This window comes from Colias eurytheme, chromosome 20 (assembly GCF_061535395.1).
Source record: "Colias eurytheme isolate Ceu_HAF_F1 chromosome 20, ilColEury1 Martin Lab GWU primary, whole genome shotgun sequence".
Lineage (NCBI taxonomy): Eukaryota > Metazoa > Arthropoda > Insecta > Lepidoptera > Pieridae > Colias > Colias eurytheme.
In genome coordinates this window covers 9536101-9554409 of record NC_142999.1, presented here as the reverse complement: position 1 = coordinate 9554409, position 18309 = coordinate 9536101, and the positions used below count along the sequence as shown (strand labels likewise).

At 33.3% G+C, this 18309-nt stretch overlaps 1 protein-coding gene across 1 annotated transcript in view; it reads right to left on the bottom strand.

Moving 5' to 3' along the window:
• The window catches only part of LOC149899874 (uncharacterized), a 73843-nt gene that overhangs the window by 48725 nt on the left and 6809 nt on the right, over positions 1-18309 (bottom strand). Inside the window, exon 3 of the mRNA XM_090113722.1 lies at positions 4880-5118. Within this exon, the coding sequence (XP_089969848.1) occupies positions 4880-5118 (239 nt within the window). The remainder of the gene's footprint in view (positions 1-4879; positions 5119-18309) is intronic.

Sequence of the window (18309 nt, the reverse complement as noted above, 5' to 3'; positions counted from 1 at the left end):
CGAGAGAAACCATTTTTTTCTCTTAAAAGCTCCCCCCCTCCCACTTCCCGAACTCCGATTGACCGTAATTTATTTTTCCTTACATTTTTATCATATCCTTTTCTAATGGGTTTCATCCTACTGCGATTTTTTTTTGTTTCAAAAATTATCTACCCTGGTGTATAGGTAAATTTTCCACATAAAATGTCCTTTAAATTATGTCGTATTATATTTTTAACCCCCGGCGCAAAAAGACTGGTGTTACCTATGTGTTTGACCGCTATGTATTTCTGTGTGTGTGTGTGTGTCTGTCTATGGCACCGTAGCTGGCTAACAGGTAAACCGAATTAGATGCGGTTTTTTTTGTTAGGCAGAATATTTTCCGACGCTGGTTCTTAGATAAAGTGTATCAAAATTGGTTCATCCACTTATTATACCTACATAGGGGTAAAAGTGGGAATGAAAAAAATGAAATTATAATTTATTTTTAAAGATCGTCGGGAAGTTTATGAAATTATTTATTCCTTTTTCTATACACTTTTCTTCATCTAAACGGTTTAGTTACGTGCTCTCTCTCTCTTCAGCCTTTAGTTACGTGCGTGAGACAGGAAAGATCTAATTTGGATTTGTTTCTGGATTTGATAAAAACTGAGTATCGATTAAGCTGATCAGTGGCTACTGGCTACACCATAGATTATTAAAAACATCCGTTTAAGAAAGGAAGGAAATAGAATTTGCTCCTCTCCCCCCCCCCCCTGGTTCCTAAAAAATAATATGACATAATTTAAAAGAAATTTTACGTAGAATTAGTTAAGCATTTCTTTTTTGATTTTCGATATTATATACTAATCATAATTTTTAATTACAATATGTAGTAACTACATATTTGGTATAGGTTAGGCATTTCATTTCTTGATTTTCTTTAATAATTTGGTACGTAAGTTTTTTAGCTCAGTTTAGTAAGAAATTTTAATAACAATTCTTTTAATTATTTATGGTAGTACAACAGTACAGTATGGTTGTACGTATTTACTCAATAATTGTATGTTAAGTAGTAATTCAGCATGGGCGTAGCCACGGTGGGGCTGGGTGGGGCGCTTACCCTGGCTTTGATCTGGTAGGTACTAATTGTGAAGGGGAGTGGGCGTGGGCGTGGGATTGGGACTGAACGTGGCATATGGCGTGGGAGTGCGAGTGGGCGCGGGAGTGGGAGCATGAAAATAAAAATGATTTTTTATTGTTGCCCCACCCTGAGCCCATGGTCATAGGTCCCATAGTCACTATTCCACGCGAACGAAGTCGCGGGGACAGCTAGTAGACAAATATAATCAGAAAGCTTTGAACTCCTAAGCTCAACCATAAAAGATAGACATTTATGATGTCGGGAGATATTTTTTATATAATATGGAGAACATTTCTTTCATACTTGATTTCTGTGTAGCTTTAACCATTAAGATACACGCATTAAGAACGCACACGCGACGAAAGCTTAAAAATGGAGTTGCTGCTCTGCTCACGAATATGAAAAATAATTGTACCAAGTTTCGTTTGAATCCGTCGAGTAGTTTTTGTTTCTATAACGGTTATACAGACAGACAGACGGACAAACATTTTTGACGTCGATGTCGATCTCTAATCACCTCGTGATAGTTATTTAGGAAATATATTTCATGTGCAGAATTGACCTCTACAGATTTAATATAAGTAGGTATACATATATTTAGATTCCAATTTCCATGTAACGTTAAATTCGACTATACAATAACTAACAGACAACGCAGGTTACTCTCGTTTCCGTAAGTTGAGGCGGCTACATATTCGGTCCTAATAACATGACTTTTTGTGAACGAAACGACAGCGCGGTTTAATTCGATGGCAACACCATCAGAAAAAAGGAAATATTTTTAACTTTGAAAAAATATTATGATTTACACTATTAATACTATTTTAACATTAACACAAAATATAAGACTGTGAGTGTGTAAAAATAAATCCAGCTAGTTTCACATCACACTTATGTTTATAATTAGGTATACGACATGAAAATATATTAATTACCAAGCAATAATCATACAGATAAATACTGAACAAAAGTATTAACAGTCAAAGTATATTTTTACTAACAACATGTAAATGATGAAGGAATAATAATTATCAACGAACTAACCTTTTTGTATTAGAGTCCCGCCTCGTGATCGAATTATTAAAACACGAAGATTTTTAAAAATGTAACCAATGAACACAATCAATATTAGATTAACTGTAATGGTGTCTAGTTTGACTTAAAATAATATACATCTACCCTCACTTTTAAAAATGTAGTATATTCACACGAATTATATAAGCGCACCTTATAGGGAAGGGAAGATTTATTATGGGTTAAAGAGTTAAATAAATAAATAACATAATTATATTTAAATTATTAATTTTTAACATTGTGTTCAGTAATGTTAACATGTAAATTGATTTGATTTTTACGAAATCTCATAGATGGCGCTGAATCAAATTTGTATTTATAGTACTAAGATTCATTAAACAGTTTCTCTGCCCAAATTACGTAAATGACGTAGTTTTTATAGTGTAAAGCTAGATAATAGCATGGCTTACTCAAAAACAACATTTAAACATGAGTCTTTAGATTGTACGCTGTCGTAGTACACGGAATACGTAAGAAAAGTAAAGGTTCACAGCTCCTCCCCCGGAGGTGATAGCATGATAATATGTTTAAAAAAACCTCACTCGACCTGTTAGTAATATTCATGCAAAATTTGAAGTCAATCTATGCAGTACTTTTCGAGATTAGCTCGGACAAACATACAGACAAACAGACAAACAGACAAACAGACAAACAGACAAAAATTCTAAAAACTATATTTTTGGCTTCTATATCGATTATAGATCATGGATTATGTATTCTTTTAAAAAAATATTCAATGTACAGTTTTGACTTTCCTACGATTTTATTATATGTATAGATGTATGTATGTATGTATGGTTTTCACGCATAAACTACTGGACCGATTTTGATGAAATTTGGCACAGATAATCTTTAGACCCTGAGAAAGAACATAGGCTACCTTTTTTTGCGAAATATGTACCACGGGCGAAGCCGGGGCGGACCGCTAGTATATTATATATCTTTACGCGTAAAATTTTGAAACACTGCCCTGTGATAAGTGATCATTAAAAATCGCGGTATGACAAAGAAATAGTAACATATTAATATGCAGAATGCATGTTCATAGTCATTATTTTGAATTGTATTCCATAAGATTTCATTGAAAGTTTAATCGCAATCAGGACAGCTATTCGCAATCATTACACATCCCAACCTCCACATAGTTAACAATACAAAAAGCATAAAACAATATATAATTTTTTGCACACAATCATTTCCTGGAGACACCCCATCCCTTCCAAATTTGTGACATCGTTAAGTCGTAATTGACTCCCAAATTGAGAGCAAACACGCATCCCTTGTTGCGAAGGGGACTTATTTTAGTATTATTTCACACTTGCAACGTTTTATAACGTAAATTGTGTGCATTGTCTGGATAAAATAATATTTGACACTGTTTCTATACCTACCACTTGGAGGTTCTTTAATCGAGAAATTAACAAAGACTGTAGAAAAAATATAGGTGTCTGAATTTACAATGGATTCATTTTCAAATTAAAACATTAATTTATTCGGTAAGACTTCATCTAGAAGCACTTTTGAATCGTCATAACATAAATTTACCATTTGCCACTAAATAATATCTTATTTGAGGTAATTTAAATTGAAGACAAGAATAGGTAGTTAAACATTGCTACAAATACAAAAGTATCTATCAATATTCCATGAAAAACGTCCAAATAATCCAAATTTATAATCATTTGTTCAAAAAATTGCACGTACTCATTGTATATCTTCCAACACATTCTAGCACCGATCAACCGTAACACAATCCGCTAAGAATGTCCAAAGCGTTTAAACCATATTGTCCCGTGACTGTTCTCTAATTAGTGCCAGATGGGCCCCGTCGCGGGGGACGCCACCTTGGTGATAGTATAATTATCTCTGGAGACCAACTTAAGGTATGGGAGACAGCGGGCAATGAAATAGTATAGAGATTGTAAGGATAGATGTAGCGTTGGATATGGAGCAGGATTGTAAGGGAAAAATTCTTCTGAAAATAGCAAAGTTCGTTCTTTAAGCGTAGTAGTATGTGTAGTTGGTAAATAGACTATCTTTCGTATTTTGCCTTTGAGTTTTGTGTTTTGCGACACAATGTTTGTCAATTAAAAAACATCTACGCACATAAATTAGGTCATTCAGGAAGCTATATTGCTTGCTTTTAGCTGTCTATTTGTGTTAGTATGTTCAAGATCGATTATAAATCATTAGCTCTGTATAATTTGACTGAATAAATCGCGTCCGCTTATATCTTATGACTAAAGAAGCTTTTAATTTGGTTAGATTTCTAAGAACGGCAGCGAGGTGACGAACCATTAAGTAATTAGTGGGCGTTTGTTCGCTCTCCTGCTGATGGATACGCGGCTCGTTATCACTTATTTATAATTCATCTATTAATTGTGTACGAGCTTGAGTGAGAGATTTGTAGATGTTTAAGCGCGGAAAGAAATTTCAGGACAATCTTTTTTTGTCATCAATGTGATATTTTGTTTGCGTTGTAGGTTTTGTTTGACATTTTTGTTGAGTTAATTTTGCAGTCAGTTTAGCTAGGTAATTAAAATTTTTGTGTAAGAAAAGGATGCATTCAATAATATTGTCGAAATATTTTAAGTAACATCATAGTTTCCGTGATCACTTCGCCTTGCATTTTTGTTACCGTTCGAAGTCATAGTGTACTTATTATCTTATTATCTTCTGCCATTAATTAAAAAAAATCCTCACCTGTGTTTCCGTAACATTAAGCAGCTTCGCCATATCAGCCCTTTCCCCTGACGACAGATACTTCTTCACTTCAAACAGCTTCTCCAGTTCGAAGATCTGCCTCCCGGTGAAGGTGGTCCTGGCCTTCTTCCGCCTGCCAGCACTGGTGTCCTCCCCCTCCTCGCTGGTCATGGACCCTTCACCTCCGAGAGGCGATCTGACGTCGTCTGTTGACTTCTTCCGTTTTATCAGCTTTGCCTCTGTAAAAAGGGTTGGTTTTAAGTTGTTTTAATTTTAGTGGTTGTGAATGAGAAAAGTCATTTTTTGCGAAAAATAGGACGTCTATTTGCAGATTATATAAAAGCGGAAATTGCAGTAATTTATCATAATTCATAAGGTATCTAACAACAATTCACCTCCATTAGTCATATAAGTTCATAACTCAGCGTGGGAAACACTTATTGATGAGCTATAAAATAATGTGGATATAAAATAAATGAACGAACGCTCAGGAATGGCAATGACCAGCTACCATCAGTTCTATTATTTTCTCTAGTTTAAAGAAAATGAATGTGTGTAAACTGTGAATAAGAAAAATAAATATTTTCAAATTTTGTCGCCCTAGGCCTACCTACTCCTAATTTATCTAAACGCTACACAACTACACAAAAGACTACTCCAAGAATTTGTACTTAACATTTACAGTAGGTAATAACTTCGAACAAATAATTCCTAATTATTCCTCGTACTAAATCTTAATGTATTCTAAATATTATAAGAAACTAATTTAATCTCAGTACAGACGATTATTGGCTACACCGCTCATTAAGTGCGTGATATATTCGACAAAATAGCTGTTATGACTGTCCTAATGGTTCTGGCTATAATAAATCAGCTGAAAGCTTCCTGCTAAATGTGTCTGCAAGTTTGATACTTGGTTACTCGGAAACAAAAAATAACCAAAGTTAATTGAAAAGTGTTAAGTTATCTTTGTGACAAGCCCATGAAGGTCATTTTTGTACAAACCAAGGATTGGGAATCGAAACCTCAAATAATTGGCAAAAAGTTAAGGGAATAAATCGCGTCTAAAATCCGTTTAAATCTTTAATTGCTAAAATGAGTCTAAAACGATTTTTATATACTCGCGTAAAATCAAACTTAAGAAAATACTAAAAAGGCTATCTATTTATTTTTGACGATGACAAATAAAACATTTAATATCTGTTACTACAGTTTGGAGATTAGATATCAGTATTAGGTACCCGATTCTGCGAATAATAAAAACAATCCAATTTACAATGAAGATTCCAAGAATAAGCAATCCATAATTTATGTAATAATACTAATGATATAAAGTTTATACGAATTGACAATTAATTATCTAATATTGCTGTGGATATAATCATTATAGTATAAAACAAAGTCGCTTTCTCTGTACCTATGTATGCTTAAATCTTTAAAACTCAACAGATTTTGATGCGGTTTTTTTTTAATAGATACACGAGGAAGGTTTTAGTATATAATTTATAAGGTTTTAGACAAAGCGGGCGAAGCCGTGGGCGGACAGCTAGTAATAGGTATTATAATCCGATCTTTACTGGATATGGAGAATTTTTTCTCTTAATTTAATTAATTATAATAATAATTAGCTGAATCACATTAAAGCTTAAACACAACAATAGAACCACTCAAAGAAATATACAAATATAAAAAACAATCTTCAAATCGACTAACTACGATCTCCATTATTAAACAATTCAACAGATCAAAGCGCAAGTGTATACGCAAACGTTTAAAATAGCTGTAATTAACATCTATAAACAGGCGATAAATCGCGCCACAAGTTGCTGTGTGTTGCCGATCGCCCTTTCTGCCGGCAATTAAAATATTTGGCCGGTGGACAAGTATGCATCCCCTTTAAATGTGATATATCGTGGACTGATATAGTCCTAATGTTCATTCATACTTCGATGTTTATTTTTAACTAGCTATCGCCTGTGGCAGTGTCTGTAATTCTGTACATTTCGATATTATCTAAAGTCATTCGAATTAATAATATTATGAACTAAAAGCTTAGATTTATCAATAAATTAGGGATGTACGATACCGATACCGATACCGATATATCGGCCGACATAATCGGCAAGCCGATATATCGGTATCGCCGATTATAAAACAACCGATACCGATATCAAACAATTCAAACTACCGCGTTACATCAACCGCGCCCAATGCGGGACGATGCGGGAGGCCGCCCGCGCGTGCGCACTTTGTTTTTTGAAAAAAAAACTCTACCAATAGTAAACTTTTATTAGGAACTGATTGTATGTGTATAACTTAAAGTTTAACTGACTGTAAAATAATAATACTAAAATAAATGGCTTTCTTGTTTCTTGATTTGGCATTGTTATTTAAAAGAATACGATTTACAGTTGAGTCTCTGTTAAAATATGTTGGTAACTTTTATGCATAATTCACTATTTATTTTTCTAACAAGCCTTCGATATCGGTATCCCCGATATTTGATTACAAATATCGGTATCGGTATCGTATCGGCAAAATCATGTATCGTTATTCGTTACATCCCTACTTTTTTCCATATTCCACAGCATATACATATAAAGTACTAACAAAAGAAACGCAATCAGCACATAAAAGATAATTAAAGCGGATCGTATTGCCAACAATGGTAATACAATGATCGCGACTGCAGGCGCTACGTGAGAAAGTGCCGTGTGATGATACCTGTGTGGTGATGGTGATGAGTGACGCGATTTAATAATATGCTTTATGTATACCTAACGTGTAAGAAATTATACCTTTTTTAATCCGTTCAGTGGTCACCACCGCCCATAAACACTTGTCACGCTAATGTTTTACAAGTGCTAATTTGGAAAAGGCATGATTTATTCAAATTCAAATTCAAATTATATTTATTTGCAAGAATGTTATTTAGAGGACGTTTCGTTGTATAAACTTTTCTCCTGTCCGTGAAAACAAACACCTCGTTCTTTAAACATTTATAAAGATGGATCTTTATAACGGTTTAAAGAACGTAATAACGCAATATTCACACATATTAAACCCGAAAAACGCTCATCTATACCCAAAAATTCGCTCACAAAATCGCTAATCGCTCCACCTATGTCCGCACCACTACAAACGCTTACGCTGCTTATTCGAGAATCACGCGGGACTAGATATTAATTACATTTCTCGGAATATGACGCGCTACACTCTACACATTGTTCTGTACGAGTACTGAGTGTTTAGGTACGTACCGTACGTACTGTACGGTTTTTGTGTGCGGTTTAATTGTTTTCGTAATGCGTTATGATATCTGTATGATAGTATGTTTTTTTCTTTTAGTACAGTCGCATAAACGTAGTTTTTACTTTTTAGTCTGCGAGGTGTTTTTCGCGCTATTTAGTAAAATTATGTAAAAATTGAAAGGACTTCTTTACGCCAAGTTATTATTCTTTCAAAAACTTTACAATACAATTTGTATGATTATTAAATGATTAGTTCATCCTTATCTTTCAAAATAGATAGAATACAGTACCTTTAATATGACAGTATTTTTTTTAAATAACACCTTCTCTCCATATTATTTTTTTTGAACTCGAACAATAACTATAATAACATCCACTTAGTTTAAACTAAACACATTGTTTTTACTGAAAAAACTACACAAGTCACAACACAAAATTCCAGAAAGTTCGATCCCTAAAGTCACCAAAAAAAAAAGATAACATATTTAATATTTATCTGAAAAAAAGCTTGAAAAAAGTGACCTTTCTTCACGGAAGCTACATATCCTTCCATCTGGGATCCATCCAAACGTAATTTATTTTGTTTGTCTTCCACCACATCTTTATTGGCGTTTCGAGTGACCGTTAAAACACTGTTTTGTTAATTCGCTAGGCTTCCAATAAAGTTTTATGTGCTTTTTTAAGTGACGCGCCGTTTCGGTTTGCGTGTTTCCTGTTTTCACGTTTGTCTGTTTGAGTGTTATCACTTGATTATTTTGAATTACTAAAAAAATTGTTAAAAAATGTTTTTTTCGATATTCGAAATTTGACACTTACTTTTTTTTTTCGATGATGGCAATGACCGAAAAATTATGCCAGTATCAAGTTAAAACTTTACTTATTTTTGTACAACAGTTTAAAATTAAACTATTTAAATTATATTATGGTATAAAAAATCTGAACCTGAGGAACAAACTAATCGCGACCCACAAAGAAATTCGATCAATGAAACGAATCCATCCCCATTACATACCACCATCATACCACAGATAATATAACACTATAGATACGGCACACGTCTACAATCCAAATCAACACAAGAATAAACGCTAAAAAAAACGAATAAAAGTCCCAAATTACACTAAACAATAACTCAAGTTTTACAGCAAATGGTACACTACGAATAAAAGAATTGCATCAACAAAGCAGTTTAATTGACATCAAAGAGAAACACACTTAATTTATAACACTATTAAGTGTAAAGAAAATAATTGATCGATGCTATTATAGAATTGAAGATATTTGCTGAAACAAAGCAAGTTAACGGGTTTAAAACGGGGTTAATTCCATTTATTATTATTTTATTTAGTACCATCCTAATATATTTTTATCCAAGTAATAATGGCCAGTATTATATTAATAATTTCCCATAAATAGATACAACCTTATTAATTACTAGCATCCGCGGCATCGCCCGCGCAGTCAAAGAAAAACCCGCATAGTTCCCGTTCCCGTGGGATTTCCGGAATAAAACCTATCCTATGTCCCGGGGTAAAAAGTAGCCTGTGTCCTTTCTCGGGTATCAAAATATCTCTATACCCATGCAAATTGGTTCAGTAGTTAAGGCGTGATTGAGTAACAGACAGACAGACAGAGTCACTTTCGCATTTATAATATTAGTAGGGATTATATAATCTTCTTATCTTCTTATATATAAAAATGAATCGCAAAATGTGTTGGTAAGCGCATAACTCGAGAACGGCTGAACCGATTTAGATAATTCTTTTTTTATTATATTCCTTGAAGTACGAGGATGGTTTTTATGTAGAGAAAACGTAAATATGTACCACGGGCGAAGCCGGGGCGGACCGCTAGTTTATTATATAAAAATGAATCCCAAAATGTGTTGGTAAGCGCATAACTTGAGAACGGCTGAACCGATTTCGTTAATTCTTTTTTTATTATATTCCTTGAAGTACGAGGATGGTTCTTACGTAGAGAAAACATAAATATGTACCACGGGCGAAGCCGGGGCGGACCGCTAGTTTATTATATAATGCAATAATAAATAAGTTATTGCACAGAATATATCGCTCCGTTTTATAGAAGGACAAACCAACAAACTTGGCTATCATTAGTATAGATTACGCAAGTTAATCTCTTCATAATTTACCCTTAAACAAGGGTAAAATAATTTTAACCCTTCCTAACAACGGACAAAGCCAAGACAATCATTAATTAACCGTATAAGCCGATTTCCTTAAGTAACTATCCGGAATGTTAAGTGCTATCATTTATGGCGCAGCCGTACTGTATAAAGGCTAATTGTTTATTAATTGCATCGTTTATAGAGTACATTCTCAATTGATATCTATGCTTCGTTTATAGTATAATAGTATAATTGCAAAAATGTACTTACAATTGAGTTTTTTATGCAATATTATTTAATACAGATGATAATTAAATTATCTTTCTCCTATATTGTATTTTAAATTACTCATTAATTAGCTTAACGCAAAATTTTAAACACACATTATTCGAATTTTTTTTTTTGGTTTCTCAATTAGGTACTTATTAATTTCTTCACGCCTCACTTAAAAAAAATCAACTTAGGTATTATCACGTTAGAAACAACAAAACATACAATCAAACCATGCCCTCTTTTTCGCAATCGGTTTAAAATAGTCTAGATATTTATAGCTAAAACAGTGCACTTATTCGCTGCTAATCTAGGCTAGTGATTTATCTAAGTACTGTCGAGTGGAGAAGATTAAAGCGATCGGAGGAAGCGAGCTTAAGTGTCCGCAAATATACACTTTTGGTTGTGGTTGTACGCTGAGAGGCTAGAAATCTATAAGCTAGTATTTAGGTAGAAAGTACTAGCTTTCCGCCCGGAGCTTCGCCCGCGTTTTCAAAAAAAATAGCATAGTTCCCGTTCCCGTGGGTTTTCCGGGATAAAACCTGTCCTTTGTGTTAATCCAAGTTACCCTCTATATGTGTGCTAAATTTCATTGTAATCGGTTCAATAGTATTTACATGAAAGAGTAACAAACATACGTACACACACATCCATCCTCACAAACTTTCGCATTTATAATATTAGTCGGATAGTAGGATAATAGGATACTGGATATTAGTAGCCTTAGTAGGATAGGATAGGATAGTAGGATTTAGTAATCTGTTCTAGTTTAGGATTTTTCATTTTACTATCTGTGACTAATAGAAACTACTAGTATAATTATTATATGTTATCTGTGGTAGAAACTAATCATAGGTGAGATGAACCATAGTATTGGATATACTACTAAGATATACTTACTATAATTTGTATACGTAGTAAATTATTATTAGTCTGTGCTATAGTAGATTGAACGCGATTTAGGTTGTGTTTTTGTTGTGAAATTTTGCAGTGTTATGTTTTTATTTCGGATAAAACAGTTACCTATAATTTATTGTAAAAAACCCAAAATAGTTTGTAAGTTTATAACTCTTCGTTTTACATGTGGATTTTTATAAAATGTGTGATTTCAGTTGTATTTTCTACATGAATTATTAGTCGTTTATTACCATAATGATTTTATATTAATTATTGATTCATTAGATTATTATTGTAATATTTAACTAAATAAAAATAATATATCACCGCTCGCTCATGCAACGTGAAGCAGTCTTTAGCATTATTCACATTAGCACTAACATCTCGATCGAAAATCAAAACAACAAAGAGAATGCAGGATTTGAGTGGCTCAATTCAGCGCCATTTTATTATTTTACTTTTTCGACACATGTTGATATGTTTTATATCTTTAATATGGGTACTCTGTAACCTATAATATAAGATTAAATAAATAAAAGATATTTTAAATCTGAAAGTAGGTGTGTTGTTTCTTAATTGTACTACAGCTGCAAGTAAAATTAATGTATTACCCGTCCATGGTATTTACCTAAGTATATAATTACTTATAGTAAAAAATGAAAGTTTTTATTATTATTTTTCCATCCTTTCAGATTTTGACACATTGTTATAAAGAAAAAAGCTTGCGCCAGCCCTTGGCTTTATTATATTGGAATATTACCTACCTATCAAAAATATAACCTATATTACCAAGCCCAAGGTAAGGTAAAAGTTTAGTAACTAGGTATATAAAGAATTACATACATTACATGTACATAAATTTCATCTACAATGACATTAAACGAAAATTAAGTACGTATAAGTGAGTGTTACCAGCCATAAAAGAGTAATTCCCTAGTGTGGACGTATTAATTGACTGTAGCATTTACAAATCGAACGGCCGTTATAGGGATGGCAACACTAGGAAATGGACAATTTTATAAAACATTTATTTACCAAATACATTCTCTTAATTATATTATCCTACTTTTCAATATAATTCACAATTTTAAACCAAATTAATATATTGAATCATCAATTATAATTTTTATTCCCAAATCTAAACCCAAGAAAATTTCAATTTAAAAATATATTAACTAGATAAATGTACCAATAACGAACCTAATTATTCACATCTCATCGAAGACAGCCTGAATACATCAACGTTACAAATATCCCCTACAATTGACGCGCTAACACCACAGACTTACAATAATCCACCTATATCTTTCTCTGTCTACGATATTATCTGTATGTATTAGCAACATTAATATTTAAAAATAAATTGGCAACCCCGACGACGGACGCAGCTGCATCGCTTGATAGCTTATTGCTCGGACATTCGAATTCCAAATTCCAAATTCATAATCTACTATGTAAACTCGACGACCAGAACCGTATGTCAAAGCTATAAAGTCGAAAATTGATTAGCAGACATTTCGCGCGCTTCCATAAAGCTTGCAATACACGGATCTCGATTAAAACGCCACAATAAATGCAAGCCAAAGACTTGAGATTAGAATGGAGCTATTTTCGCCACGTAATAATTTGCTGGTCGTGTGCACTTTATCTCCTTGGAATAGAGGTTATTTTTGTTTGTTCTGTGTTTGTTTTAGAATCATGGTTCGAATATTGATTGTAAAAGTACTAATGGAACGATTTAAGCTGAAGACATACGACATTTGCTTGGCACTTTATATAGAGTCTGTAAATAGCTAAGTACTTATTGTGTCGTATATTATGATAGTTTAATTTAACAACAGTGTTTTATTTGAGTGATGACGTACGGAAAGCAGTCTGGATGCATTTAGAAGATTAATTTTCGCGCCAAAGAATTATAACCTAAATAGTTAAGTCCATATTATTACTAATATGTAATAAAATTGTTGTTTAATTGTTTAAAAATTTTGGAATTTGTACTTATTTCTTTCTTTTATTTCCAGTTTTAGAGTGTTTTAGATGTTAACGTTTCAGTAATTAATTCGTAAAAATTAGTAACATTTTTAGTAGTAACAAAATTAGTTAGCTAGCTACCTACTAACTAATTTTGTTACTACTAAAAATGTTACTATATTTTACGAATTAATTACTGAAACGTAGTTACGAAACGATTAATTTTTTATGTTCAACTTATAAAGGTAAAACACCAACAAAATAATCAAACCATTCACAGTAATTTTTACTAAGTATAAACATTTAATTTGTCCATCTAAAGTTAGCCGACGCTAATAAATAGCTGGGTCCACACCGGCCGATCCAGTGATCCCGCGATCCGCGATCCAGGATCGCGGAGCATGGATCGTGGATCATGTTAGGCCGATCCACTTTAAAAACTTGCGATCCAAAATATGCGCTCCAAGTGATCCTAAGGCGATCCGTGATTCAGCCAGTCTAACTCTTGTACGATATGGAGTCACACGAACAACGGCGGCGTCTTGCCGTTGCAGCAGTAACTTTTATTATACTGAAATGTTTGCGCAAAAAATCAAAAAAAAGAAATCGACGGTTTTGGGTGAAACAACTTTACAAAAATCGAGGAATCTGGGACTCAGCTGTACGCAGAGTTAGTTTCAGATGAAGTGGAACACAATTTTGCAAGAATGAATGCTATTCAATTTGAAATATTCGACTTTCTGAGATGTCCATGGTGAGGTGGATCGCGCGATCCAACACAACCGTCCACACCGCGCGCATCACGCAACTGAGGCACCTTTGAAGCGGGTACAAAAACCGCCCGCTAACGGATCGCACGAGGTAGGGATCGCGCGCGGCAAAACGCGTGCATGGATCGCGCGCGGCACGTCCACACCGCCCGCATCTTTGGATCGCGCGCCTGCCGCGCGCGATCGGATCGCGGTGGATCGGCCGGTGTGGACCCAGCTAATGGTCAAAAAATAATTCGGTTACAACCAAAACCAAAATATATTTCAATATGAAAAATAATTTAAAGCATAATTGCATTCAATAAAGCTAATTGCGGCGCATAAACGAACAAAAGCGTTGCATTTAACGACTTTAATACACGACTAAAAATATAAACACCAAGCACTGACCACTTTCCACTAATTGACTTTGATTTACAACTTGGCCGGTTTATAGTGCACTCAGCGCAAAACGACGTAACTCGCATGTTATGATATTGGACATTAAACTTTATATATAAGATTAAAGGTACAAATTAGTATGTCGGTATAGTTGTGAGTGAATGATGGTCGCGTAATCATAAATCATAACACGTGGTTTTCAAAACTGGACCATAATCGATTTTAATAGAGTGCAATTTGAAGTGTATGTGCAGACTGCAGATATTAAAGGTTATATTTTATGTAACCTCCCCGCCAAAGTTCGTGGAAGCACTTGTTTATTTGTCAATGTGTGTGGGATTCAGCTACCGTCGATAAAATACCTCGTGATATTGGATCTGCTCAAATTGAATGCAATTTTAACTCCAATTCTAATGGGGCATGGGTCCATGAAAATCTCAAATATTTTTCTATTCGCTAAGATTCGCGTCTTATTTTAGAGCTTTTGAATATAATCACAGATAATAATTATTAATATACTAACAGAAGACCCTGTTTGAATTTTTATAGTGTGGATAGCGAATTATCGAGGCATACAAATTTCGCCTCGATCAACAGGAGTTATTATCATACATTCAACAAACTCCGAATTTCTTATTGAGAAGAGCCAACAAAAAACTAATAATATGTTAATTGGTTCTTCCATCATTCAAACTTTAGACAGCTATCTATCGTAGCGAAAAACCAATGTAAAAAATGCGATAGAATCGAAGATGATCTGATAATTTGTTTCTCTCTAAATCGCTAATCTAAAGCTAATTCAATCAAGCGTTAACTATTGAATTAAAGAGAAAGTGTTATGTACCTTTTGATTAGGCTTGCTATAGAATTTTGATATGCCTAGAACGTAGAATATTTTAACACTAGAGAAACGTGTTCTCAATTAAGATTATAAAAAACAAACTGATTTTAAACACCACATAGCATTTAAAAGTTATCACATTAAATATTATGTACTACCAATTATTACAATAAACAATTCAATATCAAATAAATATCTTAAGTCTAAATCAAAATATAAAAGCTTAAACGTAAACACTTCACAGTGAAGTATTTTGTTTTATAAGTTCATTATTTTGTATAAACACAATCCTCATATAAGTAGGGTAATACAACATTTAGCGGCATCGTCTACGATTAATCGACGACCCATTAGGCTCGATTAATAATCGACTTCAAACGGCTGCCTACTCGAATGGTCTAGTACAACGATACATTAATGTTATTGTTCATCTTTGATCAATTCATTGGAAATAGATTGGATGATTTATTTAAATCAGTAAGAGGAATACATCCAAGCATTCAATTTCCTATCTACCTATTAGTGTGCGGATTCCGTATAATCTGTTTATTTTGCGTGTAATTTTATGATGATGCACTAAATTTGTATTAAAATGAGGTGAACCGTGAAGAGAGAAATAGGTATACTCTATAAACTAATAAGTACGTCTTTTAAAAAATAATTTAAAGCTGTTAAAGAGGTACATACTTATGTTAAACCATAATTATTATGTACCAAGATAGTTTATAATTTAACTTAAGGTGATGAATTAATTTTTCTAACATTTACGGCCCTTTTCAAACCTTCGTAATTTTTATATTATTAAAGTTGTCGTGCTGAAAATTCTTGACAAGAAAGTTCAATAGTAACACAATACGTCTACCGTTTTAGAAACATGATTCCATGATATTTTCTCGTTAGAAAAAAAATACAAAGTTCTCATTGTTATTTTTTTATAATCTCTGGCATCTTCAAAATAACAAACGTAAAGTTACGACTTTTTGGATATTAACTATAAAATATTCAACCTATACGTCTACCGATTTAGAATTTTGAAATATGCGATGGTTTTGAAATAAACAAGAAATACTTGAAATTAGCGCGCGACCAGCCAATATAGCGAGAGCCGCCCTGTACCTTCCTACCCCGATCGCTGCACGAGTCATTCCCGCTACGGCCGTCACACGGGGAACTTGTGTCGCTCGCGCAATCGTAAAAAAGGGTGACAACACGATAAGACAAAATGAGACAAATGGGGACAATAAAGAAAATAAGAAGAAGAAACATAAAGGTTGGAGGAAAAAGAATGCTTACAATTGGAACAAATTAATGAAGTAAGTTGGTTTTATTTTAAATTTGATGATAATTGTATTATAGACGATGTTTGATATGTACCCCTGTTTTAAGTACATAACGAATGTGTAAGGTTTTTTCATTTATAGCATAGATAATCTTTTCAGAAATCCGGAATCCAGAAGGAAAATAAACCCACTGATTGTTCACAATGTGAACCCACTCCTTCGTAAGTACCTTTATTCAGTCAAAAATGTATGTTATCAACGTTCTACTGGTTTTATCGCATGATTCCATTTTTAGCAAAAAGCAACAAAGTGCAAAGAAATAAAAAATCATGGTGAACTTAGTGGAAGTATGGCGGACGTGATATGGAACAGGAGCTCATTGGAGTAGTATTATATTTAAAAAAAATACGAAAAAATTTCAAGAATTACATTTCTTAGTAGGTGGTAGATAAGTATGTTGTATAAAGAATTTGATGTTGATATTTATTTCATTTATACTTACTACACCTGTGCGGGAAATTGCTTAGTACTAAAACAGGTTTATATTCATATTTACATAGTAATGTGAGTTTTAATTTCGAAAAATTTTGTGTAAGTATATTAAATTGAGTTCCTGGGTGATCTGGAAACACAATTGGGCCCGGAAGATGGCGCTGCAGTCACTCCTCCTAATCACATGAACCGATTTGGATGAATATTTGTGTGCACATTTCATTGTTGTGGGATGATTGGTTGATTCGTTTTCACATTAGCTAATATTATGTATTTTTGTTGTAAACTTAATTTAATGTTTATAATACATTATTATTGGTATAAATAAGCCAGTGTTCGTCTCACATTGCTGTACCTGCCTACCTACCCTACCAGGGCCTAACTTTGTTCTGGCTATTTTATTTTGATTATTTGTAATGAATAATTACAATTATAATAGAGTGCAAAAAATAAATACATGCGTCAATATATTTTGTGTTTTTTTTTTAAACAATTTTTCTTTTTAAAAAAATATCATTCCGACCGCGGCTTTGCCCGCTTGGAATTAGGTTATATCGTGAATCCTGTTTTATCCCACAGAAGTGTTCAGTTCGGATAAAGTATCCTATGTGTAAATCCAGGCAATTAGCTATATTTTATCAAAATTGGTAATGTAGTCTTGACGTGATTAAGTAACAACTAACAAAAAAATATACAAATTAACATCCAAAGTTTCGCATCAGTTTTACTGTATTAGTGATATCTTCCACTCTTGACTTTGACTGAGAAGAATTAGGGTTTATAACTTCTTTCAGAAATAGTACCTTTCATTTCTGGGCATGATGTAATATCTACGTCAGCATCAAATTCTATCTAAATCAATTCAGTAGTCCGCGTTATTGATTACCATTTCATTTTTTCAGAGTAACAATATTTTTTGTTATTTTAAAGATTATTTATAACCTGTATTATTTTGTAATAAAGTAAACATTACGAAATAATAATAATTATTAATAATGTCTAAGTGTAGTTGTTGGAAAGAAGATTATTTGTTTATAAGCAAGAAAATAAAACCAATAAATCAACAATTGAATAAATGTATAACAATATTATAACTGTATGACGACTCCATACATGTTTGTCCCGAGTCGGCCAGCGGCAGTGCGGCGA